Here is a 27935-nt window from a genome sequence, read left to right as displayed (position 1 = left end):
TGTGCAATACTGACACTGTACAGATATAGCAAGGAACAGAACCAATATTTTATCTCGCATCACGTTTATCACATATCATTTTATTCCACATATACATGATAAAAATTCACTCACTGATTGCTGTCGCTGCTCCTGCTGCTGTTGCTACTGCTACATTCCTTTTCCGGAATATCGAGTCATTTAAATCCATGTGCGAATTCATCCAGCGAGAAATCGCTGGCGACATTCCCTTTCTACGTAAATATTGTGTAGTAGTGACAAATCGTCGGAAGTTCGTCCTGTCTGAACAGCATCGACAAAAGTCGCCACATCATGCCTTTCAACTGACAGCAGTAAGCGACCTAAATGATTATGGACCGTCCAGCTTACGTCACGTCGCAGTCCGAACTTTGCCTGTGTACGAATGCAGAGTAACTATCGTGAACAAAAAATTTATTTTATTGATCATTTTTTGAGACAACTAATATCTGTCTTAAAAAAAATTTCATAAATCGCAGATTATCTGATTTGTTAACATGATATGTTAACATTATACACATAGTAAAAGTTAATATACAAAATTTAAAAAAAAAATACAAACTTCATGCAAAATTTATGCAGAATTTATACAAAATTTATTCAAGATTTATAGAAAATTCGTAGTTTATTCGTAAAAAATTTTTAATTCTTTTAAATTTTTTATAAAATTATTATTCATTTCACATTCATGAAGCAATGGAAAAAGCACTGGGACACCAAGAGAAAAAACAATAAGTGAAACCCTATTAATTGGATGAAAAAATCGAGAACATTACAGAAAAAAGAAATAAGTACAGAGTATTTTTTAACTCAAAAATCAATAAAGATAAAACAAAATACAAAGCCCAAGCAAGAGTTAGAAGAAAGATTGCCAAGAAAAAAAAACGAAGCATAGGAAACAAAATGTAACAGGATTAATTCCTTCCTGGGAGGAAGGTAAAGTACGAAAGAAAGTAAAGTACAGAAAAGTAAAAAAAACTGGATAATTATAAAATCACTACGACTGGATAAGAAAAGGATATAATGCGCCAATTTCGCTTCAGCGGTGAGTGACTTTTCAAAACTACTAAAAGAAAATAGACCAGAATTTCAGAAGTAGCAACAGCAACAGAATGTCCAAGTAATAGCATCCTCAACCAAAATAACTAAATATAAACAAAGTCATAAAAATCTGCAAATGATTAAAAAGCGGAAAAACATCAAGTCCCGGCAATATCCCTGCAGAAATAATAAAACATGAAACAAGAGAGCTTTAGCAACACCTGACAAGTTTATTTCAGAAATGCATAAATGGAATAGCGATGCCGCAGAAGTGGAAAATGTCATTAATATCAACCATCCAGAAGAAGGACAGAGTTTTGTTTAATCAATTCTAGACACAAAATTATAAAATCTAATACTTAAGATATTATTTATAAAATATGACGATAATGCGTAATCGGATCGAAAAAAAACAGGAGTGATAATGTGGTCCCTCCATTAAAATAGCTTGCAATTATTATGTTAAATTTTTTAACACAAAAAGTAACAATATCTACGTATTTATAAATAAAAGATTAAACTTTTCATTTGCATCTTGAACATTTTTTAATTTTTTCATCTCCTCTATTTTTTTGGACCAAATTTGAAATCCACAATAATATAGATTGTTTTTAATAATATTAAAGTACATTAAAAAATAAATTAGCGCGCACAAGTGATCGAAACTGTTTGCATTTTGCGCGTCTCGCAAATACTGTGCCGACAAAAAAAGAAAAAAATTTTTTTAAATAATTAATTAATAAAATTATTTATTAGAACGCATGGAAATGGTCAGGGCTGTGTGAGAACTAGCGAAAATTATTGTAGAAATAACAATTGACTCTGTTTGCATCTCATACCTCTGCTGAATGCAGTGACAGGAGTCGGAATAAGAAATTGTTAAAAAATTATTAGTTAACGGAATTGTTATTGAAACGCATGAAATAAGTCAAAACTGTGCGAGAACTATTGAAAATTGTTAAAAAAGTGATCGAAACAGCACTTTGCGTCTCGCGAATACTGTGCCGACGGCAAGAGAAAGAAATTTTTTTAAATAATTAATTAATAAAATTATTTATTAGAACGCATGGAAATGGTCAGGGCTGTGTGAGAACTAGCGAAAATTATTGTAGAAATAACAATTGACTCTGTTTGCATCTCATGCACCTCTGCTGAATGCAGTGACAGGAGTCTGAATGAGAAATTGTTAAAAAATTATTAGTTAACGGAATTGTTATTGAAACGCATAAAATAAGTCAAAACTGTGCGAGAACTACTGAGAACTGTAAAAAAAGTGATCGAAACAGCACTTTGCGTCTCGCGAATACTGTGCCGACGGCAGGAGAAAAAAGTTTAGAAAAATAATTAATTAATAAAATTATTTATCAATACGCATGGAAATGGTCGAGGCTATGTGAAAACTAGTGAAAACTATTGTAGAAATGATGATCGACTCTGTTTGCATCTCATACCTCTGCTGAATGCAGTGACAGGAGTCGGAATGAGAAATTGTTAAAAAATTATTAGTTAACGGAATTGTTATTGAAACGCATGAAATAAGTCAAAACTGTGCGAGAACTATTGAAAATTGTTAAAAATGTGATCGAAACAGCACTTTGCGTCTCGCGAATACTGGGCCGACGGCAGGAGAAAAAAGTTTAGAAAAATAATTAATTAATGAAATTATTTATCAATACGCATGGAAATGGTCGAGGCTATGTGAAAACTAGTAAAAACTATTGTAGAAATAACAATTGACTCTGTTTGCATCTCATACCTCTGCTGAATGCAGTGACAGGAGTCGGAATGAGAAATTGTTAAAAAATTATTAGTTAACGGAATTGTTATTGAAACGCATGAAATAAGTCAAAACTGTGCGAGAACTATTGAAAATTGTTAAAAAAGTGATCGAAACAGCACTTTGCGTCTCGCGAATACTGTGCCGACGGCAAGAGAAAAAAATTTTTTTAAATAATTAATTAATAAAATTATTTATTAGAACGCATGGAAATGGTCAGGGCTGTGTGAGAACTAGCGAAAATTATTGTAGAAATAACAATTGACTCTGTTTGCATCTCATACCTCTGCTGAATGCAGTGACAGGAGTCGGAATAAGAAATTGTTAAAAAATTATTAGTTAACGGAATTGTTATTGAAACGCATGAAATAAGTCAAAACTGTGCGAGAACTATTGAAAATTGTTAAAAAAGTGATCGAAACAGCACTTTGCGTCTCGCGAATACTGTGCCGACGGCAAGAGAAAGAAATTTTTTTAAATAATTAATTAATAAAATTATTTATTAGAACGCATGGAAATGGTCAGGGCTGTGTGAGAACTAGCGAAAATTATTGTAGAAATAACAATTGACTCTGTTTGCATCTCATGCACCTCTGCTGAATGCAGTGACAGGAGTCTGAATGAGAAATTGTTAAAAAATTATTAGTTAACGGAATTGTTATTGAAACGCATAAAATAAGTCAAAACTGTGCGAGAACTACTGAGAACTGTAAAAAAAGTGATCGAAACAGCACTTTGCGTCTCGCGAATACTGTGCCGACGGCAGGAGAAAAAAGTTTAGAAAAATAATTAATTAATAAAATTATTTATCAATACGCATGGAAATGGTCGAGGCTATGTGAAAACTAGTGAAAACTATTGTAGAAATGATGATCGACTCTGTTTGCATCTCATACCTCTGCTGAATGCAGTGACAGGAGTCGAAATAGAAAATTGTAAAAAATTATTAATTGACGGAATTGTTAGTGAAACCTACGAAATAGGTCGAAACTGTGCGAGAACTGTTGAGAACTATCAAAAGAATAACCGAAACTGTTTGGATTTCACGCCTCTCGCGAATGCGGTGCCGACGGTCGGAATAAAAAGATGTTAAAAAAAAATTAATTAATGAAACTATTAGTAAAACGTGTACCGGGGCCATGCGCCATTATCTGGAACATTATATCCCAACAAATAGTCGAAAGATTTTGTTACTCGCATGAATGTGATTGTAAAATTTTAAGATCGCGAGTATGCGTGTAAAAAAATTTTTCAACTATCTGTTGGAGTATAATGTACTAGATAACTAAATAATAGCGCGCTGTGGACGAGCAGACAAAAGTATTACTAAAATAATGTACTTACTGCTCTCGTTCGCAGCGGTCCACAGCGATCGTCCTGAAGCAGAGACGGAGGCAACGGCGAAAGTGGTCCTGAAGCAGCGAGGAAGGCAACGACGATGCACTTCACACACAACACACCACACCACGCCACACCACACCACACCATACCACACCACACCACACCACACCACACCACACCACACACACACGAGGCGATCGCGATATTCTTTTCCGATAGACGAGCAGCGTACATGTTTACTACCGAAGCTTCGCGACACAACTGACCTACCGACCCCCCCTCGTCAGGCAACTGAGCTCAGTCCGCGCGGACTGCCCGGAACCGTCGAAGCGTTTGAAAGAGGGAAGGAGAGAATAGTAGGCGGAGCTAGTAGCTGATTGGCTACCGTGAGTCGCCTGACTCGGGATCTCGCGGAGAAGGGGAGATAATCGCTTCTTGGAAATCGTCGATTTCCGAGAAGTTTCCGCTTCGATGCTTCTAGTAACCGTTTCTCAGAATTCGTCGAGGGGACTGGCGTCTGAGTGGCGCCTCGCTTTTTTTTGACGACGAAAAAAACTTCGGACAAGCATCCCGGAGCCTCGACGATTTCCGAGAAGCGATTATCCGAAGCATCGAAGCGGAAGCCTCGCTTTTTTTCGATGACAGAAAAAACTTTGGACAAGCGTTTGCACTTAAAATCAAATAGGCCGAACGCGATTTCGCGGAAAAGGGAAGAGTCTCCTCGACAATTTCCGAGACTTGCAGCGCCAATGTATTTCTGGTAACCCGCACCCGAATTTTTCGTACATTGACCGACGTAAATTTTTTGAATGACACTTTTTTATAACAAGTAATTGTCGTATTATCGCGAAAATGCGATTATCACGTCAATCGCTCCGATCGCTCGCGAGAATAATTACCCGAGAAATACCAAAATGTGAAATAAAATGTGTCGAGACGTGGAGCGCGATGAGACTCTTATTCGACCGTTCAATGACTTATTACAATGTCGTATTAAATGTAAATTTCACTTACCAATCGGACGTCGCAACGATATCCTCTCCCAGGGCCAATGCATCTCAGGATTGTTACGGATTCTGCAAGTGAAAAAGGAACGCTGTTAATTAACATGGCGAAAGGACGAGATGCATTTCCCGCGTAATCGACTTTCGCACCGATATACATACGAATGTCGGAGGTTACGGTTGCATGCGACCGCTCCACGCATCGCAATCTACGTTTAAATGAGTAATACACTTCGGACAATGCAAGATTAATTACCGATGAAGCGATTATTAACGATACGATATCACTCGCGGCCTTTCCCGCGCGATCGACTTTTGCATGGAATTGTTGTCGCATATATGTTACAATCGCGCGGCCGCTCCACACGTCGCGATTTACGCTACGAACGAGGAATACACGTTCGAACGGTACACAGTACAAGATAAAGTACGTTATAATTACCAATTAGACAAATTGCGATGCCACTCGATCGGGAGCTCATCTGTCCCGTGCTCCGGTCCGTTCTGGAAGGCATGTGAACCCCTATAACAGAGAATTGTATTAAGTTGGCTCGAGGCTCGAGCCAGAGATGATCATTTCTGGCGCGATTAACGCTAACTTTACGCGTCAAGTCGAGTGCCTCTGCGATATATATCATTTTGAACTTTGCGTTTTTGCACTAATAAGACTAATTATTATTAATTTATGTTTAAATTGTTTCATAAATTATAATTACTTTTCCATAAAAATAGCAAGTATGTGTAAATTAAAATATAAGTCAAATCGATATCCCACATTGATCGATAATTATCGAATACATTATCGAAACAATAAATCATTTAACAATATATCATTTAATATTATATTATTAAATGAATTATTTTATCTATGCATAAATTTATATTAAATAACAGAAAAATATTGTTTTTGTATGAAAATGTATTTTTTTTTATTTACAATATTTTTTTGCAGTTGTTTTTAAGGACATTGAATAGTGCAAGTGCTGCCAGACCCCCCGCCATGGGTCAAGCCGCGCATGTGTAATGGATGGCAAATACAGTTATGTGTATTATGGGCGCTTAATTTTGGCGGGCCCAGTACTCTCAGTACAGAGGATATCTCAGTAGTATTTTTGCCAAATAAAATATTTTTCTTAATTACAGAAAAATGTGTATTTTTTATCATTATGTGAACATTCTACTCTCTACTTATCCACGCACACCTGAGTGTGTAGTCACAAGAGTCTACAGATTTGTGATACGTTACTGTATTTCAACTCGTAAGCGCATGCGTCGGCCTACCGTGCCGGGCAACCCGGCAAAATCTGGCAGCTCTGTTAAGTGCATCCGTCGCGACGCCATCTAGAGCCTCGAGAGTTCAGTGATTAAACGTTAACCTATATGTCGAGGTTTGTGTTGATTTAAAAAAAATAAAAAAAAATTTGTGTTGATTTTATTTGTGAGGAGATAGTAGGTTTTATTAATTTAGAAAGAATGGGGCGCAGCGATAACAAAGCGCCTAATATTCAGTTTAAAAAGAAGAAGACGAAACCTTTGAGGAAACGCGAGACTCTCTCGGATGACAATGTCAGGTTCGCATTGCACATTAATTTGTTTTTAATTAAATGTGTAACGTACAACTTAGATTAAGAAATTTATTTCAAGGAGAAAGGAGAGATGAAGATTCAGAAACTCCACGAGCGACCAACTGGCGTCGATATTGTTTGGCGTTCTGAGAAAACGTCTCGTCCGATATGTTGACGGTAAGACAATTTTATATGTATATGTAATAAAAGTAAAATACACGATAGATGGGAAAGGTAACGCGAGATCTATGTTAATTTAGTCGGATCCCTTTAATGAAAACCGGAAGAATGATGAATATGGCTGCGCTGAAGAATATAAAACAAGCTCAATGATGCATGACACTGACATTGGAAAGCAATTTAACACAGAGATCTATAAACGCAACGAGGACGAAGAAATGTACGTACGGCGACGTTTGGTTCTTTCTCTCTCACGTTTATTATCGATATTTAATTAATATAAGAGAATGTATGTGGCTCGAATTATTAATCGTTGCATTTGTATATCTTGTATCCTTATATAATTATTTCTGTACAGGGTCAAGTATATAGAAGAATTGTCCAAAGCGCAAAATAATAACGTGCAGCGAATAGTATGAATAATGATAAGGGATCACATTGTTCACCAGAGAAAACAGCGTTGTGTGTGGTACTGCAATATTTGAGGCAAAGCTCAACCAATTGTAGCGAGGAAATGCTTTTGAATCAAATGTTATCTGGTCCAGAAGTCGATCTTGGCATAGAGTGAGTACATTTATATTACAATTATACAATAAATATTTTTTAAATGTTAAATGTATATTGCATGCAACTGTGTAAAATTAATTTGTCAAAATATGAAATATACATGATACATATAGTATTCTTAAGTTATCAAATATTTATTAATTACATTGACATTTACTAACTACGCATTTTTTGTTTTTATACATATAACTTCTTCATGTTAGATATAATTTTGTTCTGTCGATTAATTATTTCATTTTTTTATTAACTTTTTTTTAGGTGGCTAGGAGGAAAGCCAGCATAGCCACGATATCTCGGCCAATGGGTAGCACACAGGATATGACAAAGGTAAATTACCTTGTTTTTAGCTTTGAATTTTCACGTTTATAGAGCTTGTATTTATATGGGATTTTTCAATGTGATTGTTCCTTTACATTCCACACTACCAACACAATGACGCACATAAAGATTATCTGTATTTATTTTTTATTTTTGTTCTTTTAATGTTGTCTACATTTTTCTACATTCGTCTTGTGCTTTATACAGAACACCGTGAGGCAGTGAAATTCTGTTTCTGGACGTAGGATTCGCAGGAGGCCATCTTTCAGCTCCGAATCTCCGAAATGGGAGATTGAAAAACTAGATCGTACTGAGTTAGTAATATTATTGTGGACTTAGATCTCTTTTTATAAATATCTTGCATTAGTATTTAAAATATCTATTGATCCTTATGATACAATCATTATATGTTTTCATTAAAAAAATAAAAATTGGAAGAGATATTTTTTTATACTTAATTGAGGAGAACATTGTAATTTGTGATTATTTTTTGAAAATTTTTACAAAAAATTAATATTTATATAAAACATTAGAAACTCCTACAAATTTTTTCTTTCAGTAAATATTTTTATATATTTTATATATTTATAGAATTTTTCTGTCATGATTGCTGAGTAATCATAGAAATTAACCAATAGATTATGAATATAGATAACTGTTTGGTAAAATTGTTTTATAGTATATATAATTACACATGATTATGCATAATCATAAAAACATATTTGATGTATAATTATAATGTACACTTTATATAGATGTAAAAATCAATAGTTTATATGAAGAATTTCAGAAAAGATGCGATTTCCTTAACATGTATGAAAAATATTTCAATTCGTATAAATAAATATGAGAAATTTATTTTTAATTGTAAAATTATACAAAAAATCTATAAATTCTAAAAAATTCTAAAATTTCTAAACTTTTTACTAAGAAAAATTATAGTTTATAATTCAAAATATATACATGTTCAATGATGCTGCTGATTGTTAGCCACGCAACGTTCACTCGATAAACTAGCTAGCTGCTTCGAGTCTGTTAAAACTCCTCTCTTTTAGCTCTTGCGATAAACGATTCTCAGTTTTGGACAAGAATTGGCGGGAATTCTACCTTTCTGTTCTGCATATAGGTTAAGATTTCGTTATCATAGCGCTATTTATTAAAATACATAAATATTTAAATATTAGATCTGTGTTTTTGTGAGAAATTCAAGTAAAGACTTAATTACCCATGGCGAAAACAATGTGCGAACGGTATGTTTTTATTTCAATCTGAAAAATATTTATTCCTGTAGTAAATGTACAGTAATACATGTATTTTAGATGCTGATTTATTATTGATACCTATCTCTGTTTTGTAAATATAGAAATAATTCTAAGAGAACGTCGTACATTGATTGGGATGAATATTTCATGGCTATTGCATTCCTTTCTGCAAAACGGAGTAAAGATCCTTGCACCCAGGTCGGCGCGTGTATCGTTAATAGTGACAAAAAAATTGTTGGAATTGGATACAATGGAATGCCCACGGGATGCAGTGATGATGAGTTTCCTTGGAATAAGGGTCCCCACACTAGTTTAGATGCAAAATATCTTTATGGTACACCCAGAAATTTGATATTGACAGTATTAAATATTGACCAGTGATTTATTTTAAATATTAAAATTACAACTATTTTAATACTGTTTTAATACTCAAATAATAAGTAATTATTATAATCATTGGCTAATTTAATACTGTCAGTATTAAATTTCTGTAAGAACAATATATAATAAACAATTTTTTAAATAAATTATAAAATAGTTTAAGGATGTATTACACATACTGTTCCTGCAAAGTAAATTAAGATAAAATTATATTATTATCTATACTTTTTTAAACTACATACATATGTAAGTTATCTGAATAATATATTTAGCAACATATTTTTACAGATGGTTTATATTATTAAAAATTACATTATTTATAAAAATAACAAAAGAAATTTTAGCTTGTATATAAGTACTTTAAGTATTAAAGATAACATTTATTGTGATTCTGAACTTATTTTTAAATATTTGTTTATTTCCAAAATCTCTATCACAATGAAACTTTACATGTTATCTTTAAATACTTACATAAAAAATTCAGATTTTATCATTATTTTTTAATTATATTTTGTTGAGCATTTTTATACTTTTTTGAAATAATTTTTGATCCAAGTAGAAAATTGCGCTATATTATGTGTATTACTCTCAATTAAAATATAGAATCATTTGAAATTTCTTTATAAATTTTATTATTTTGAAAATGTGTAATGCATCCTCAATAACAAATTATTTCCTTATTTAAAAAAGCGATAATCCGTTAACGTTACGTTGCAGTGTGTCATGCGGAAGTTAATGCAGTTCTCAATAAAAATTCCAGCGATGTTAAAGACTGCATGATATACGTTGCTTTATTCCCGTGCAACCAGTGCGCGAAAGTAATAATACAGTCTGGTATAAAAACTGTAATATACATGTCCGATAAATATGCTCATAAAGTTGAAACGATAGCTGCAAAAAGAATGTTTGATGCTGCAGGTGTAAAATATAGGTACTTACTTTTTGGAATTGGTGCATCTTAACTTATTTCTGCAAGAGATCTTACTGGCATATTTTTTGTTTTATTCCATTTTAGGCAATACATCCCAAAGAATCAAAAAATAGAAATTAATTTCAGCGATATTAACTGGACTGAGATGAACCAATTACCACAAACTCCAACAAAATCAGAAGATTAAAAAAATGAGAATTACATGAGAATAAAATCATTATACTTATTTATATATTTGTATCTTGCATGAATAAATCTAATTGAATAATAGGTATGTATCTTAATCATTTTTTACAGTTACATACACACACACACACACGCATGCACAAAGTAAATGTAAAACCATCAATGTACCTGCAAATAAGTTAATAAAAATTAGAAAAGGTATTTTTTTACTATTTTTGTGGTAGCATGTATAATAATGAAAAATAGTTATTTCTTTCCATGTGTTTCTATTCATTTATTTATTTTTTCACTTGACATTTCATAGAATGAATCCTTTTCAAATAATTGTTAACCACCAGATAGCACGTGAAAATACAACTTATGATTGTATTGCTGGATATTGATTTTGTTTTCTTTTGTGTGTTTTGGAAGTTCAGAGACACTAATATTTACATATAAAAGTATTAATTAAGAATAGGTACAAATGCAGGCAAAGCAAAGCCTGCCGCTTTCCCTCAATCTTCACAGATCTGTTAATCCCGTTTTCTAATATTAATTAACCAGATGATGTGGAGAAAAAATAAATAAAACAATGTACAGAAAGCAAAACAATTGCAGTAAAACTAAGATTTAAGTATATGACACAACTCTCTTTCTCTCTCTCTTTCTCTCTCTGTTTATGCATTTTATCAGCTGTACAAATGTAAACAGTGATACAATGTACTTATGGCGTAATAGAAATATGTAACAATGTTTATTTTCTTTTCGAATTAAGCGAAGCAAAGGTAGACCAGTTTTACATGCTAAATGTTTCCATAGTGATGTAATATAATAAAAAGAAACGATTAAACAATAAAGACGTTTGATACATATATATATATACATATATATATAGTTAGTGATATAGTTATATATATATGTATATATATATATGCACGTGTGTTAATACGTGTTTTATGTACATACTATACATATTCGAATTCGTTCAATTAAAACGCTATTTCAGTTGTTTCCTCAGTCGTGAGTATAATGCGAGGAAAAGTTAGAGACAATAAACGTGATTACATTACGGAATTTGAATTCATCACATAGAAATCTTTTACATTACATTGTAGAAAATTAAGATTATGGTACATATTATGCATCGCATATATCGATGTAATCGAATCAATAAGTAAATATTTAGAATATCGTTTATCGAAATGGAATATTGGCATTTACAATTCATGCCAATATTTCGATTTCTTTCATTTGAAACTTATTTGATATACATCAGAATAAACAAGTAAATATACTATTTATTAATACAATTACATCCTTTATACACCTTTATGAAACAAAATGTTGCTGGACTCTGAAGTACTATTATTTGTGACATTATGAAATAATTTAAATTGCCAAAAATATTTTATTTGACTATGTATCCTATCAATGTCCAGATATTCATATGCGCAAAATCATCCGTTTAATTAGCATTACCATAAAATTAAAAAAAATATTACTATAATTATTCTAATTCTTTGTGATGAATTCTAATCGTATTCAGAAATGGAAGAAGATATAGTTTAATAACCCAAGCTAGTTTCTCGTGCAATATTATGTTGGGGATTGAAAAGCGAATCTAAATTCAGCTCTTGACAAATGTGAATGCAATTCGCAATTAGCAATATTTATTTTAAATTGTTTTTATGTCTGTCTATATGCGCGTGATAAAAGTTTTTATATAGAGATAATAACCTCTGATAAAGATTGGAGCAATCAATGTGTGAACTTCTTCACGAACACATGAAAATTACAGTACAAAATTCATTCATACTTTTGTAGAAAATTCACTCAAATGAAAAGTAAAAAATTCAAAGAGACTAAAATCTTCAATAGATGCACGGCCATAAAGTCCAATTGTTTTTAATAAATTAATAGAAATATACACAATAACGTAGTAATTTATAATAGTTTTTAAGAGTCGGCCTAAATATTTACCGGTTTCCATTCTAGAGTAATTTCACCACAATCAACAAAAACGATTGCATTAATTTTTTTTTATTAAAGTTCTATAATTTCATTATAGCATCTTCATGCATTTACGGAAGGAATAATTAAAAAATTATTTCAGAGGACAACCAATCTCGTTAAATTAATTCATCGACTTATTACTCATCATTTTAATATAACAACCGGTATTAGATATTTTACGGTTTGATTAAAGAGGTAAATATATATTATAACTAATATACAATCAAAACGTAGATATCTACTATATGTTTTTATGATTACTGTTGTGATGACGTGTTGAGTAGGTGATAAACATTCAGACAATATTGATTGGCGGCAAACTTCATTTGTCGCTTATTTGAAAGAAAGTCGTAAGACATACACTTATTGATATAGTACCTGAAATGTATGTACAAACATTATTTAATAGTTCGGTAGTATATATCTATGTTATCTCGTATCGAAAATGTGTTTTTTATGGAAAAACTGAAAACTTATAATATAAATATGTAGCGTTATTTTCGGCAATCAAACGAGGTAATCATAATCTTTTAACTTGTACCGGTAGGCTTTTCAATCCTTGTATTTATTAAAATTTCCGCAATCCGTCGATGTACACATGTACGATGATATTTGCTATTAACACACTAACGGCTTTTCGATTTATGATATACTTTGGTAGTTTGCGTATACAAAACGCAGAGAGTTTATCGTTCCTATAGTAACTTTCACAGAGACTTTCGCAAACGGACACTACTTCCTTATTGACTTGATGGAATAGCAGGGCTCCAATCCAAACGCAGATCATTACCCTGGGTAAAAAAAAACGCAGGAATAAAATGTGTCTAGGAGGAAAAGCGTTAGATCATTTTTTGTTGATTGAAATCAACGGTTCACGGGTAAGGCGAACCAGAAGTTAGTTACACGATGTGGGAACGGAGTCCATCCAAATGCGACGACGGACATGCACGACGGTACAGTATTCGGTGCTTCGATGATCATCTAGCGGCCTCTACATAGTAGAGTATATTATGTAGGCATCGCTGGAAATTATACACCTTAAGTCGAGTAGAAATATTCGCATTTATGAGCGCGCGTATGTATGTATACAAGTCTTGTCTTTTTGTACCAATAGTCTCGCACGTGTTATTTTACACACTGCACGTCCCGTACTACAAAACAGTCCGCACTTTTGTCGATTATTCCTCTTTCCATTTCTCGATTTCTATCCCACTCCTCGTGTTTAGCGTCGCCGCCCACGATAAGCAGAACGTGTCAAATTAATCCGTCTCGATTGTTAACTAATATTTAGCTAAGTTGTCCTCTCTCTTTTTTCTCATTATTTTTCTTCCTTCTTGTAAAATTCCGGACCATGTCCTAGAAGCTGCAGGCGGTCCGCGCCTTGTCATTATTATTACAATTTATTAGGATTGTTTATCCAGCACTGTCCCAGCACTGCGTTCGCACTACGTGAAATACTCCCGAAGAACACGTTCATATGTAACACATGCTTTACTCTCGATTAGTTATTTCGCCAATTTTATTTTGTTTTTTTTCACCACGGCACCTAAAACGTGATTTTTAAATCCTCTTTAATGCAGATTAGAAGAACTCCTTCATACCCCGGGGCTCTCCATTAACTTGTCTAATTAGGATAGTGATTCAGTGACGCTGCAATAGCGCGTACCTGGATCAGTTTTTGATCGAATTCTCTTTCTCTTGATGATTGTTGGCTTTCGGCTCGGGCGGCCGAAACGCAGTGGCAAATGGGAACCGCGCGTGGCATTTCGTCATGTAATCGGCTATCGTGTCGTCACAGTGTCCGAAGTCGCCGTTGCGCAATGCATCGAGCACCTTCGTACAGTTCTGCAACGTCACGCCTTCGAAATCCTCGATGTTCGTCACAAGGGATAGCGCCTTTATCTGTACAGACGGGTCCAGGACGTACAGCATTCTCGCACCTTGCAGCAGATGCGGTAACGAATTCCTGTTCTTCTTCAAGTATTCGGCGTTTAGTTGGGCCGCCTTTGTACTGGAGAAGATCCCAGCTGTCTGACGCTTCACTACCTCGCCAACTGCTCCTTCCAATGGCGATTTGTTGATGTGTAACAGAAAACGCACCAAACACGTATGCAGATCTGGATTGTTCATGTCCAATCTATGTGCGCGTTTTATCGAGCGTAGCATGAGAAGAGTGCGGCCTGTAAAAGAAACAGTTATTTATCGTCTCGTGCCAACTGATTGCCAGTCAGTTCCGCAAAATGATTTTCTTCCATCGCAATTTGGTATGTGCTGTTAAATGTACTTTCAAAGTACCTTTTCGAATATATATCTCGAAAGCCATAAGGTGCGTTTCTATTCGATTCGACGCCAGTTCTTGCAAGGGCTGCAGAAATTTTATCGCTTGCTCCAATGGATCTTCAACCTGAAAATATACATGTATTTTATGTATATTTGACATATAAGAGATATTTCAACGCTAACACTTAAACGATATAATCAGTCGTATTTCTTCAAAAATAATTTAAATAGCGACGCCATTTTGTATTAATTTTTAATAAAATTTAAATATTAGATAAAAAAATTATGATCTTTATAATAGAATAAACACAACTTATCTACCATTCTCATATATTTATACTAACCCTTTCCAACTTTTCCGGAATTAATTCGTCTAGCGTGGGCTGTTCGAGATCAGGGTCGTTCTGTTGCCGAGATTTGTTATGTTGTTCTCTTTTCTCTTGGGCTTGGGCAGCTTGCTGTCGTTCGAGTTCGGCCTTTCTGCGTTGTTTCCTCTGTTTGTTTCTTAACTTTTTCAATTCGGATGGCGCCAAATTTTCTACAGTAAAAAAAAAAAGAATATCATATGTATATATTATCTGTAGCGCATATAAAAAGTAAAAATAACCGATGTGCAGACACACGCAAGTAGTAACCTTGCAAGCGAAGAAAGTGTACAAAAGCTAATTCGCTCGTTCAGCAAGTATTAATGTAAATCCAATCTTGCTTATAGTTACATTCGTTACAATTTTAATTTGCGACTTAAACAAAAATGGCTTACTGGATGTAATGACTTCCTCTTTGTGATTCAACAAGCGATTACTCAATAGTACCGTAATACGAGTACGGGGATTTGTAACCTTTGAATTTTTTCATTGTTACACAAGTTTTTTTCCTCCCCTCCGTTTTCGTAAAGCGAGTGAGACCAGTGTCGACATAATTTCCGCCGCGGCTTCTACAAATATCATCATAATCTCTTAACGGCGAGGCCCCTGCTGACGTACTTGCCAAGGTTGCGCGGTACTCCGCGACCACCATGGATAAAACACACGGTCCGGCCAGTTTCGCAGTATTTTTCCCACTTTTCCTCGCCTCCGCTCGTGGCCAGACCTACTAACAGTTGTTTAGTAAGTCTGGCATGCGTGCACGTGCCTCGCGTGCCCGTTAGTCACGTGCACGCTCGACAAATACCGTGGGACGGCAGAAGTAGAAAGGCGCCCTGCACCCCGAGCCGCGTGATCACTCGCCTAAATATCTAGAGCGTTCCGCGAAAACGAACCGTGGAAATAATCACGAGGGATCATACACCGTATACTTATTACGTTTCGCCAATAATCAAGTTAGATAGCAATAGCACAATGTAATGACATGATACATCGAGAAGTCCGGGATATGGCGCAACATCCATCCTGAATTTTTATTAATAAATCTCAAAAAGCTACCACTCCTATACTTGTATTTTTCAGAGAATTACCTTAATTAAATCTTTTTCCGCGCAATAAGTATATTAAAAAAAAATAGATCTCTGAAAATTATCGATCTTACATTTCTCAGAGGACTTCAATCAAATCTTTTAGCAATAAGTACAATAAGAATAATAAGGTTAGTAGTCTGTAAAATAGAAAAAATGCAAGTGAGTAAAAAATGTATTTTTCAATATTTACTATAATTTTTTTATATCGATCACATAACTGCCCCGAGAGATCAGCTGATTAATGATCGCTACGTGAAAAAGTGGGACATGAAGTTTCGTTTGTTGCGCTAATCCTTGGGCGTTTAGCTTGCTCAGTGGGCATCAACTCCTTAATTACCGCCGTATTAATTCGGCATTATAGTGCGAAAATCACGAGCGCTTTCCAATTATGTAAGGACCAGTCGATGCGTTATTAGAACGCGGTAGAGACTGCTGCCATGCTCTGTAAGTTCACGAGTGGTGTAGGCGTTACCTCAGAGAGGATTCCTTGAAAGGCGCGATTCCACCTTATTTCTTACATAAGAGCTACTCCACGTGTTATTTCGGCGTCGGATGCACGAGTGGCAATCTACGATTTCGAATTATCAATGCATGTCTGTGATATCATTTGCATAAACACGATACATTGTCACGAAACTAATTGTCCGAATGAAAATTTATGAAAGTTTATTTTATGCTACAATTTCACCAAAAAATACAATTTTTTACAAAAAAACTTTTGCCCCAGTGCATTATCATCAAAAAGTGTTTTTGATTTGTAGCATAAAATAATTTGTCAATATCTTGTTTATTTGGACAGTTAGTTCCATGACTGTAAGCAAGAATTTTCTACTCTTTTTTTACGATATCACTTTATTACCGTATCTCATTTCAATTTACAGAGTAAATTTTCATAGAACTGGTAAACTTATTAAAGTATACCATTTAAACGTAATTCACTGTAATTGACGTCTATCCAAGAAGACTCTGGTTAACGCTGGGACCGCAGAAACTTTCACTATTAATTGAGTATATATAGATTTTTCATCCTTGATAAAGTAAAAGAGAACCTTGAGCACTCTTGGGAATGTAGAGCAGCAGGCGGCAACGAGGTGCGAGTACCATTTATGCAAATTGCACCCCCTTACGAATACACACAAGCGCGTTGGTTCCCTCGAATTTGCAACATTAAGAATTTAGAAGTCATTTTCAGCAGCTACAAAAACCCGATCGTTCTCGTCGATCGATCGAGTCGCCGCGATCATCGTTATTTCCATTCGATCCCGCGCTCTAGAAGGAGATCACTGCATTCTTATGCAAATCACTCGATCGTTTCCCCGCAATGTTATCCATGCGGTAACTTACGCACGGTGAATTTCGCGGCAATTCCGCGTTAGAAAGCGCAATGCAGGGCGATGCACTCAAAATCGACGGCCGAACTTTTGCCTCTGATTTATGTGCGACTAATGTGCCTTCGTACAGACGTTCCGCGAAATTAAATCGTTTCCTTGGTCGCCTTTGAATAACGCGCGATTGCGCCTTAACGCAATTGTTATGTCCCACGAGTGATTTGTGTTCTCACGCGATCATTGGGACAATCCACGTAGACAATGTGTATTTCGCGCCGCCTTAACCGATAATTGCCAGCTTGGCTCGCGAGCGGGAGGAATGGTCGAAATATCGCATGCTTTCTCGCGCTCTCCTTCTTTCTTTCTTCGCAAAATCTGTCACGCATTTCTCTAATCCGTAATGCGTAATCTATGAATTCACGAAGCATAATAACATCTGAAATAATGGCTTCCAAAAATAATGAAACGCCTCACAATAAATTTTTTTGAGAAAAGAATATATTTACATTTAAAAAACCTAAAGAATAATGAATAAATTTGTCACATATAATATATGACACAAGTAACATTAATACTCATAAATTTACGGAATAATACCAAATATTTGCATACAACAAAAGTAAAAATATTTTTGTTCAATAAAATTAGGCAAATGGTACACTGTGCGCCGCCCTAGTTTTTTTATCGAACGGAAATGATCATACGGATCTTGAGAAGAATCTCACGGGAGACATTTAACGTACTCATATGTAATAACGCGTTGCAGGCATCGACGAGTTCCTTATGACACCCACAGGGCGATTTACGTAATACGTTGCAAGCCTATATCCTTAGCCCATGTTCCGTAATGCCATGGATGGTACGACGAATGGATCATTGAATTCATTTTTATCCGGGATACTCGCGCGATCTGCAAATTATACATTTTTCATCGTCATACTTGGAATAGCTGATCCGACAGTGGAAGCTGCGTGCAGATATATATCATTTGTTTTTTTTTTCTCATCCGATTATGGCGATCCGCGTAGCTACCATCATCTAGCGTGTGGGTGAGATGAGCCGTTGGCGTGTCCTAACAGAAGCACGATTTCCGAGGTCGACACAAGAGATGCACCGACTTCGTGTGCAACGAATTCAGTTGGATTCACCGCGTAAAATAATCGCGATTACGTAAGGGTTGCAGAAATTACGGGGGCGGCGAGGACGGGGAAAGGATGCCACGCTTCAAGCTCTGTCATTAAGACGCAAAGCAAAAGAAAGACTCGTGAATGACTGTTTGTAGCTACCACCTTTGATTGAGCACGCAAGAAACTTGGAGATTTTAATGTCGATTTTAATTTCGCAAAATAAAGACCTTCTCGCGACGTGTCTCTGACGTCATTGAATTAGAATGATTCATTTAAGACGCAGCAATGATTCTGCGACAAATGCAGAGAGAAAAAAACTCAACGAAAAAATTACATTAACATTAATTGCTAGTCTTATAAATTCTATCTTCTTAAGTATTATACAAAAAAAAAAAAATTAATGCAGGATGCAAGTACACAATTTATACGATAAACGAACGATAAAAGACAATTCTAAGAAAAATTCTCTATGTATATTAATTCCCGATATATCTGTAGATTAATTGTATACATTCGTTGCAAGAAGTTCAAAAACATTTCACGTTACACAATCTTGATTGATAGAATCTTTTTGAAGTCAATGCGATTAGAAATTCAAGAGCTCCATCAACAAAAGAAAGACGTTGCGATACAATTCGTGCATTTATTATCGCTGCAACGATATAGAATTTAGTTCCGCGTTTAGTTCCTGCAATACGTTGCGACACAAATCGCTCGCAAAAATTCAATTTAATAACGGATTACATTCTTCCGATACCGATATAATGGACGCGCGTAACGGGGAGAATAATCAATGGACGATTAATTACACCGGCTACCGCAAATGTTACGCAGCTGTTACCATGCCGAGCGCAATCAGTTCCGTTAAATGAGCAAAATGCGATGATAATTGGTAAAGTACGTGTTCCTTTACACCGTATGACACGGATAGAGCATAATCAACCTACTTACCGGACATACAAATGTTTCATACCGGATGATATGTCAGAATAGCCGACGATGATGCCAGCAACGGTCGTATATAATCGCAAGAAAAGGAGTCATTAGTGTAATCGCCGTTTCAGCTCCGTATCGTGCCCCGACAAATGGTCGACCTCCGTAAACACAAATGCAAACGCTCTCCGTTACAACGCTGCTTTTACAACAGCACAGTGGAGTGTTTATATTAGATCGGTAGAAAAACAGTGCCCGCTCTCGATGAGACGCTTTGATTCTCCTGATAATCGCCGGTCGCGAACTTGTTAACGTTCCTTACGTCATCCTAATGAGCGGGCAAGGATGATACGCCACGTACGCCAATGCCGTTACGATTCGATCAGAGTTTATTATGAATACGAGAACACGTCGCTCTTTTACATCAAAGAGTCCGATTGCCAGCCATTATTACCGAAAGACACGTTTATAATACCAATTATATAATAACGAACGAATGCTATTTTGCATTTCAAAAGTTAAATTTGCTTGTTTCCTGCTAAATTCTTGAGAAGTTAGATCTGCATGTTTTTTTTGAAAGTCATAAATAGAATTACGAAACTTTAAAAAATCTTTATCTTTTTACCTTGAGTTTAATCAATAATTTTTTAAAAATATTTTAAAAAATGTTTAACATTCACTGTAAAAAGATATAAAATAAACTTATAATTAAATAAAACGTTAAATCTTGGTATGCTCGATCGTTCCCTTCTATCATTTCTAAAATTTTATTTGTTTTTCTCATGTAACAATGTATATATCGTAAGAACCGTGACTGTTCAATGCAATTGACTGTTCAATGCAAATAATTAGAAAATCATTCAATCAATGTCAAATAATATTCAAAAGTCTATTAGTTCTTGTCCTCGATTACTGAAGTCAAGTAACATTGGGCACGGTTAACCTCTGAATGGATGACCGCTCATATGTGCATTGATCAATCAACAATTCTTACATTCATTTCTACATAAAAAAATTTTTGAAGTAATAGAAGAGAATGATTAGGCAAGTCAAATTTTTATGTTTTAATTTGATTTTAAATTTGTTTTATATCATACATAAAAAGAAAGGCTCTTAATTAGTTTCTCTCTCTCTTTCTGATTTTAATAAAACTTCATGACTTTTGTAAATATACAAAATGTATACAATTGCGAAAGGTTCATTAGTATAAAAATTAATTATAGTAAATTATAATAACCAAGTTTCACTAAAATCAAAGATATATATATATATATATATATATATATATATATATGTCTGGGAGCTTTCTCTTGTCAGTACGTACAGATTCTTATTATACATGAATACGAACAATGGGTCTAACAAAATAGTATATAAATGTTATAATTATATAGCTAACAAGATATTTCAAAGCAATGAAATGTGCAGGATATCCCATCGTGTGTATTATTATCGTAAAGTTCTTTACAAACCTCTTTTTGTTGACATTTTTGCTTTGTGGAATAGAAGGATAAAGTGTGAAAGTAATTTCACTTTATCCCACTATTCTGTAAATTCTGTACACATAAAATGACTATTAATATTTCAGATAGTTGAGATATCTTAATCTGCTCATTCCGTTTCTCTCGACGCGTTCAGAGATTCTTTGCGAAACACGTTTTACACTAACGATTTGCGCGAGAACGAAGTGGAAAGTAATAGCGATATCTCTGATTTGTAATAAAAGAAACTCGCGCGGGAGAAATTGCACCATAAATTCTAACTGCTGCGAAGTATCGCGTTGGCCCGTTATATTCAAGGGTGCCGCAATTAAATTATTCTCAAGACGGATGTAGCGTTAATTGACAGAGGCGCGGTGCGCTGGGAACAATTTCTTTAATCACGCCTACACAACGCGCGCAGGAAGCACCGGGAGTGCACCTACGGATCTATGCCGACCGTCCATTCGCCGTGGTGCATCCGATTATATTTTCAGGCCTCTCTTTCACTCTGAAAACGTGACTCATTAGCCCGCGATTGTTTTTCATTCTGGCTCTATTTCCGCGCGCGCTTACCTTACGAATTTGTCATGGCGGCCAAGCAATCGAAAATAGATTTCGGAAGAAGTCACTTAACTCCTTTGGAAATCGGCGTGACGGAGTGATATATGGTGTTTATATATATAAACACGTCATATTTCCTGTGCGTAATAAACGGAGATCATTGTCGCAATATCCTGTGCCGAGATCAGTGGTTCGTGGAATAGATCTGGATTACGGCCGGTTACTGGTACATAAAAAATAGTCGATCGACAAATATCTCGACTTCCAAATATAAACAAGAGAAAATCCTTCCTCATTTGAAGCGCTGCTTCGCCAATTAAAAAAAAAGGCATATAAAACCGTCAACTCTACGATAAAACGAGAGTGATCGATGATTGATAAAGTATATGCAAATTTATTTATAACACTGTCGCAAGTCTGTTTCCACGAAGGCGCTCTGTTTAAATAAGAGCCAGTGATTCATCCTCGGTTGCGTTTTCTCTCTAGACGCCCTTACTTCGTATATGCAAATTCTCCGCAAACACATAACTTTTACCTCCAAAATATTTCAAGTGTTGTTTAAGATACTTCATACTTAGCTAAAAATACAAAAAAAATGCGTGGGACATTCAATATGAGGATTGCTTTCAGTCAGAAGAATCGCGTTCTGCGAAAAATACGCATGTTAATGATACAAATAAGAGAGCAATACACAAGACAACATTCTAAAGTGTATTTATATATGCTCGCATTAACATTCACATTCGTTTACGTACGTGCAACTTTTAAAACAAAGTCAAATGATAATTAGACTCGTTTTTTTATGTAACATTAAGTAAGATATTTCTCTCTATCGAAACATTTTTTAAGTTGTCAGAATATACGTCAAAAGACTACTCGATTGGTCTGGTGAACCGGGTGCGAAGGTGGGAACGAGGGAAATCAAGCAAAAAATCAATAGTAGAGCAAGAAACGACTTGGAAAAACGCGTTAGTTTATTCATTTGGAAAACTGTGCCGTGTGCCGCACAGCGGGCACTGGTATCGCACGAATTATAAGTCGCGCGCGTTTCGTACCGCTGCACGAAAAAGTGTTTAACTCTCCTGAACACAAGCGGAACATCATTAGGCATCGCGCGTTATATAAAAAAACGAAATCGCCTAATTACCATTCGTACACGGTGGTCGAACGCGAACGGGCGTGTTAACGATAACGTTCCGCCCGTGCGAGAAGTATGGCCCTCCCGTTTGCGCATTTTCCGCGCGCCTACGTATTGTAGCGAACGCTGAGCGGGCGAAGCTAAAATTGTTTTTCCTTTCGCGCCGATATACGCCCGGGCCGAGAGCCCGGGTGAAACGAGAGCGGTTCAAATCGCTTGTCTTGCGGCCGATTCGGGCGATACCATCGAGGTATATCGGTCGAGGTATATCGACGCCCGAAGCTCTCTCTCTCTTTCTCTCGCCCACGTTTCCTGCCGGAGCGTGTGTGCGCGCTGGGCGGTTGCACCAGCGGTCTGGTCTGTCTGTCCATGGCGTGCGGTGAAGGGTGCACGCGCGAATGTTCCACGGGGCAAGTGGGCTAGGCGTGGCTCGCGGGAGAAATAAGAAAGGGACCGGCGTTGCCCTCGCCGCACTTCTCCTCGGCGTGCGCTCGTTACACTCGCCCGTGTCTATCGACGTCTGGCATGGAAAGGCCCCTCGGCGCACGGCCGGGCCGACGTGCTGCCCGAACGCCGGAATGCTGACTTCCCATGGCGAGGAGTTCGCGAGCCGAAACGCAAAGTATTCTTATGTTTTCTCTCTTTTCCTTCTTTTCCTCCCCCTCGCCTCGCCAACTGCAGGGAATCAAAGGCGCCGCGGACAAGGCAGGATTTGCTTTCCGCAAAGTGGCGACATAGGATCCGTCTGACGGAATGGGCCTCTTTAAAATTCAGACGCCGCCGAATTTCAGTCGTTTCGGAGCGATGTTCTGCGTATTCATCTCACGTTGCTCCATCCTAGAACTGTCTTCCGTCATCATGGATCCGGGAATAATCGAAATCTCGTTTCGCGGGCACGTGCAATCGTGTCCAAAATCTTTATTTCGTGCGGAAATATCGCGCAGTTAACGCGAGAGAACTACGATACAAAAACATTTCACGATACTTGAATTAAATTAGATTATCTCGAAGTATATGTATGTATGTTATTATACGTAGAAAAATATAATCTTTGCTCCAGATCACGTAACGATCCTATATATTCTACTAGAGAGCTCGAGAAAGATGAAAAAGAACGGCGTGCAAAGTCTAAGAATATCAATCTCCATCTCGATATGAATACTAACATAAGTTCTAAATACGAACACGGTATACAAAGTGTTACCTCGGCATTGCACGCGCGCTGCTTCCTGTTTGTCGGCAACAAAAATGCCGACCGTGTATTACGAAACAACACAAGATAACCATTGACGCGACGAATCATCCTTTTAATGGTACAGAGAAAAAGAGATTCACAATTTCGCTTCGGAAATTCCAGAGAAGTAGCTATTGTGTTGAAAATCAAGAACATAATGGTTTTCAAATAGTTTCAAACTTTACAAATTCCAAAGTGTTTTTCTAATTTTAAATAGTACTTTACAATAATCATCAAAGAATTAGAAAGTAAATAAGATATAAACTTTTTATTATGAAAGACAACACACTATAAAAAAATGTTAAATATCAATGTTCACAAACTGAGCCCAGTCTTGATATAATCTGTGCACTACTATTAACATAAAATTGTTATGAATATATTTTCGTAAAAAAATTTAGCGAAGAAATATTTTTTAAAAATTAGACTTATCCAAATTTATAAAAGGATGCGCCTGTTTAGTCTATGACATATTTAAAATTCAGCAAACTCGAGGAAACATAAACGAGTTTCTCTCTCTCTCTCTCTCTTTCTCTCTCTAGTTTATTTGTTGCTTTACGAGGGCAGCTCTCGGCATGCAATTACATTATTATGATGATTAGCACGTCGAAATAAAGTCAGGAGTGATGTTCGCTCGAAAATAAGGCGATCTAATGAAAATTTATGAGACATCCTGACGACCCACCAGCGAATGTCCGCATATAATAACGCTTCTTGTATAGTGAGCGCAATATTTAGCGCCTCCGCAGATAACAATAACTCGTTTAACTTGTTACTCTGTCGAGTATGCAACGACGGAATGTCGACGATGAATCAAGTCTTCCCAATTTTTTGCGATTAACGCGACGATTTTTTTTTCTAGATTCTAGATTTCTTCGAGATAACGTAAAAAATATGAATTCTTCTATAAAAAATATGAAAATCCCGCAAATGATAAATGTCCCAATCTATTAATCTATTAATTTCTAACTTTTTTAAAAGAAAGCCTTCAAAGAGGTATAATAAATATTACACAAATATTGAAAATATTATATGGAGAAAAAAACTGAAAAGATACTCTGCAAACAAGATAGCCTACAAAAGAAAGGCTTAATATGAATTGATAACCATATTGCACCAACGTATATTTATTAATTTAAGAGTTCTGTTGCTCAACTCTGTCAGAAATGTGTCATTGATTTGTAGAACAAAGCCGACTATTTCTGCAATTCGTTATCCTCCGTTATCTCATTCGCGACACTATTCATGCTGCAGAGTAAAGTACCATGAAAAATGGTGATTTCCCCGGGACGTCAAGTAAAAAGGCGACTCCTCCTACGTACGTACATCAACGTACGTAAATGCGCGATTTTAATATGAGAAAAATATGAGAGGTAAATAGAATAGGGCCGATTCCGCAGGAAATCACGGGGAAAGCGGACGGACGTGCCAGCGACGCGTGGCGTGTCAACGGCAATGACACTTTCGCTGAAGGCTCCTCTCCCTAAAGGTCGTTGCACGTGTAAAAATACTGGCAACGCGCCGCTGGAATTCATAACTAACTGCAGAACTGCGAAACGGGTCAGTTTTAACTCGAATTTCTAATTTCACGCGCGAAAGGGAAAATCGACATGTAGGAAAGTTACGATGCTAGCGGCGATGAAACGCATGCGACTTCAGAATTTCTGCGCGAGATGCGTAATCTCGAAATTTTTGCATGAACCTCCGCTTCTCCTTGCAGGAAACGTAAGAAGGTTGGCCTTCGCATCGTAACGATCTTTTTAACATTTAGAGTAAAAATAATACACGACCAATACCTTTGGTTAATTCAAAATATCAGAATGTATTTTTTTTAATCCGAAGAAATATATTTGTGTTTTAAGAATACCTGTTTGTTTTCTTATTGGAAAAATTATTTTTAATTTTACATCTCGTAATCTATTTTCGAAATGTCAATTGTCACGCTATACATAGAAGTATCCGACGAATTGATTGGGTTTATAAAAGTTAATAAAGGAAATAATGGGATGACCTACATGCAGGTACGATCAACAAAGAGCGTCGCTATTTTCGAAACAAGAAATGGCACGCATAACAAATTTCGAAACCGCCTGATAATCGGAGCGCTTCTATTTCCACTCGGAAACGCGATGCCCGATAATAAGCGCCGACTTTACTATCATCCGAGTCGGCGACGGATGCACGTGTCGCGTAGCATGTGCAACGTTTCGCTTGCGATTACAGCTTACGCGTAATACGCAAAGCAGACGTATGTCAGCATAGTTGGCGAGTACAAAAACACGCCATGGTAAGTTGTGCCAACGGTGAATTAACTGCCGTTGTGTCATCTTTCGGTTTTCACTATATAGAGATACCGGGAATTTCTTCAAACGCACGCTGACCGTCCGGGAGATGCGTGAGCGACTCGTGCAGCCTCACCGCAAATATAATGTGTATGCACAGAATGTCGTATTCCTACAACCGCAATAGGCGGCTGCCGTTACAATGACAAAACGATAGTCAAACGCTTGCGAAGGAAATCAATGAATCAATTTTAATTGTTAGCTAACCGTAAACTCATTATAGAAAACGATCATCGGTTTAATTGCTCGTCGTTGTTGTAATAACTCGAGGCGTATTAGAAGCCAGTCATTTGTTAAGAGACAAACATTTCGACACGCCCTCGACTATCTTCATAATTCTCTTTAAAGAATCAATAGACCCTAGGAAAATTAATTAAAGAGTAATTTAATTTTTAAAAATTCAAGTGGATCTTCATGAATAATTATCGGAAACTGAATGAATAATACTGACAGTTTAAATTATTCTTTAATAATAAATTTAATACTATATTTTTATTTATAAAGAATAAAATTTTCATAACATACTTAACATTGAATGTGAATATCGTGAAAGTGTTTCAATATTTAATATAATTTTTATATGAGATAGATAATTCAGATTTCGCGTTTGGCGGTTAAACAAATAAAGGTGAAAATATGGGCCTCACTGCATAAAATCTTTATAGACAAAAGCTAGTGCAAAGTGCATGTTCATTTCACAGTTTCTACGTTCCAGATAAACATAACAAAGCAGCATAAAGCCTCGGTTAAAGGCCGTAACACGGCGCACGGTCACAGGGAGCAACCTTTTCGCCGTGATCTTGAAATTAACCAATTCAACCCACTTCCCAGCCGCGCTCGTTAAGATGCACGAGAAATTGTCTTCTCACTTTCGTGTAAAATCGCGAGAAAATGAAGGCGCGCATGACGACGAACAATGGATCGCACACCTCCGGCGAGAAACGCAGGTTGTTTGAACTTGTGCGGCGTACAACGAATAATGCCCCCTTTCCCCGAAAGAAAAGAATAATAAATGATAAACATCTTTCTCCGAATATGAAATAGAAAGTTTCATTTGGCGTATCGAGACCATGCAAATAATTTGTAGAAGTTTTGGGATTATAGTTATTTTATTGATGAGAAATAAACGCGCCTTTTTCAATAGCTCGATCATTCATGTTTCATTAATTTCATGATTGTAAACATCAGAAAATAAAACAGGAAATAGAAAAATCGTCAAAAATTGTCCCATTATGGTATATAATTTCAGTTGCATAATGTTTAGTTGTATAATGATTACGTATTCGCTATTTATGCGCCACTGTATTCCATATAATCAGGCTGAAATTAAAATCGAATATATATGACGTATTGGCTCGCGTTTTGACTTGTTTATTTCGTCGACAAATTTCAAACTGAATGCTAAAATTACACATACTAACACGTTGGGACTTTTACGATGACCGCACCAATGTAGAGACACGACGATGTGGAAAATGAAGGCATCAAAAGTTAC

At 36.0% G+C, this 27935-nt stretch overlaps 4 protein-coding genes across 6 annotated transcripts in view; 1 reads left to right on the top strand and 3 right to left on the bottom strand.

Annotated features, from left to right (window-relative positions):
• LOC105828712 (growth arrest-specific protein 2) overlaps positions 1 to 208 on the bottom strand; it is a 38888-nt gene extending 38680 nt beyond the window's left edge. Inside the window, exon 1 of the mRNA XM_036287213.1 lies at positions 115 to 208. The gene's annotated coding sequence lies outside the window, so the exon portion shown is untranslated. The remainder of the gene's footprint in view (positions 1 to 114) is intronic.
• LOC118645745 lies at positions 168 to 6036 on the bottom strand. The gene is made up of 3 exons (XM_036287468.1): positions 5624 to 6036; positions 4181 to 5253; positions 168 to 414 (listed from the first exon to the last, which is right to left on the bottom strand). The coding sequence occupies exons 2-3, from the start codon at positions 4409 to 4411 to the stop codon at positions 199 to 201; spliced, it is 447 nt and encodes a 148-aa protein (XP_036143361.1). The 5' UTR covers positions 4412 to 5253; positions 5624 to 6036; the 3' UTR covers positions 168 to 198.
• Positions 6037 to 6160: 124 nt separating this feature from the next.
• LOC105833711 (deoxycytidylate deaminase) lies at positions 6161 to 10655 on the top strand. 3 transcript variants are annotated; one of them, XM_036287338.1, is made up of 9 exons: positions 6161 to 6752; positions 6829 to 6923; positions 7007 to 7146; positions 7285 to 7490; positions 7752 to 7820; positions 8019 to 9061; positions 9175 to 9407; positions 10172 to 10385; positions 10470 to 10655. In XM_036287338.1, the coding sequence occupies exons 6-9, from the start codon at positions 9039 to 9041 to the stop codon at positions 10570 to 10572; spliced, it is 573 nt and encodes a 190-aa protein (XP_036143231.1). In that variant the 5' UTR covers positions 6161 to 6752; positions 6829 to 6923; positions 7007 to 7146; positions 7285 to 7490; positions 7752 to 7820; positions 8019 to 9038; the 3' UTR covers positions 10573 to 10655. The 3 variants fall into 3 exon arrangements, with proteins under 3 accessions (XP_036143231.1, XP_036143284.1, XP_036143313.1); XM_036287391.1 differs by having other exon boundaries at positions 6826 to 6923; XM_036287420.1 differs by having other exon boundaries at positions 6812 to 6923.
• Positions 10656 to 10830: 175 nt separating this feature from the next.
• The window catches only part of LOC105833710 (N-alpha-acetyltransferase 15, NatA auxiliary subunit), a 39835-nt gene continuing 22730 nt past the window's right edge, over positions 10831 to 27935 (bottom strand). The window contains exons 9-11 of the mRNA XM_012675651.3: positions 15188 to 15381; positions 14859 to 14967; positions 10831 to 14743 (exon numbers count right to left, since the gene is read on the bottom strand). Of these exons, the coding sequence (XP_012531105.1) occupies positions 14235 to 14743; positions 14859 to 14967; positions 15188 to 15381 (812 nt within the window). The 3' untranslated portion in view covers positions 10831 to 14234. The remainder of the gene's footprint in view (positions 14744 to 14858; positions 14968 to 15187; positions 15382 to 27935) is intronic.

Source organism: Monomorium pharaonis, chromosome 1 (assembly GCF_013373865.1).
Source record: "Monomorium pharaonis isolate MP-MQ-018 chromosome 1, ASM1337386v2, whole genome shotgun sequence".
NCBI classification, from domain to species: Eukaryota; Metazoa; Arthropoda; class Insecta; order Hymenoptera; family Formicidae; genus Monomorium; species Monomorium pharaonis.
Note: the sequence above shows the minus strand (reverse complement) of the source record. Positions and strands in the feature narration are given on the sequence as shown.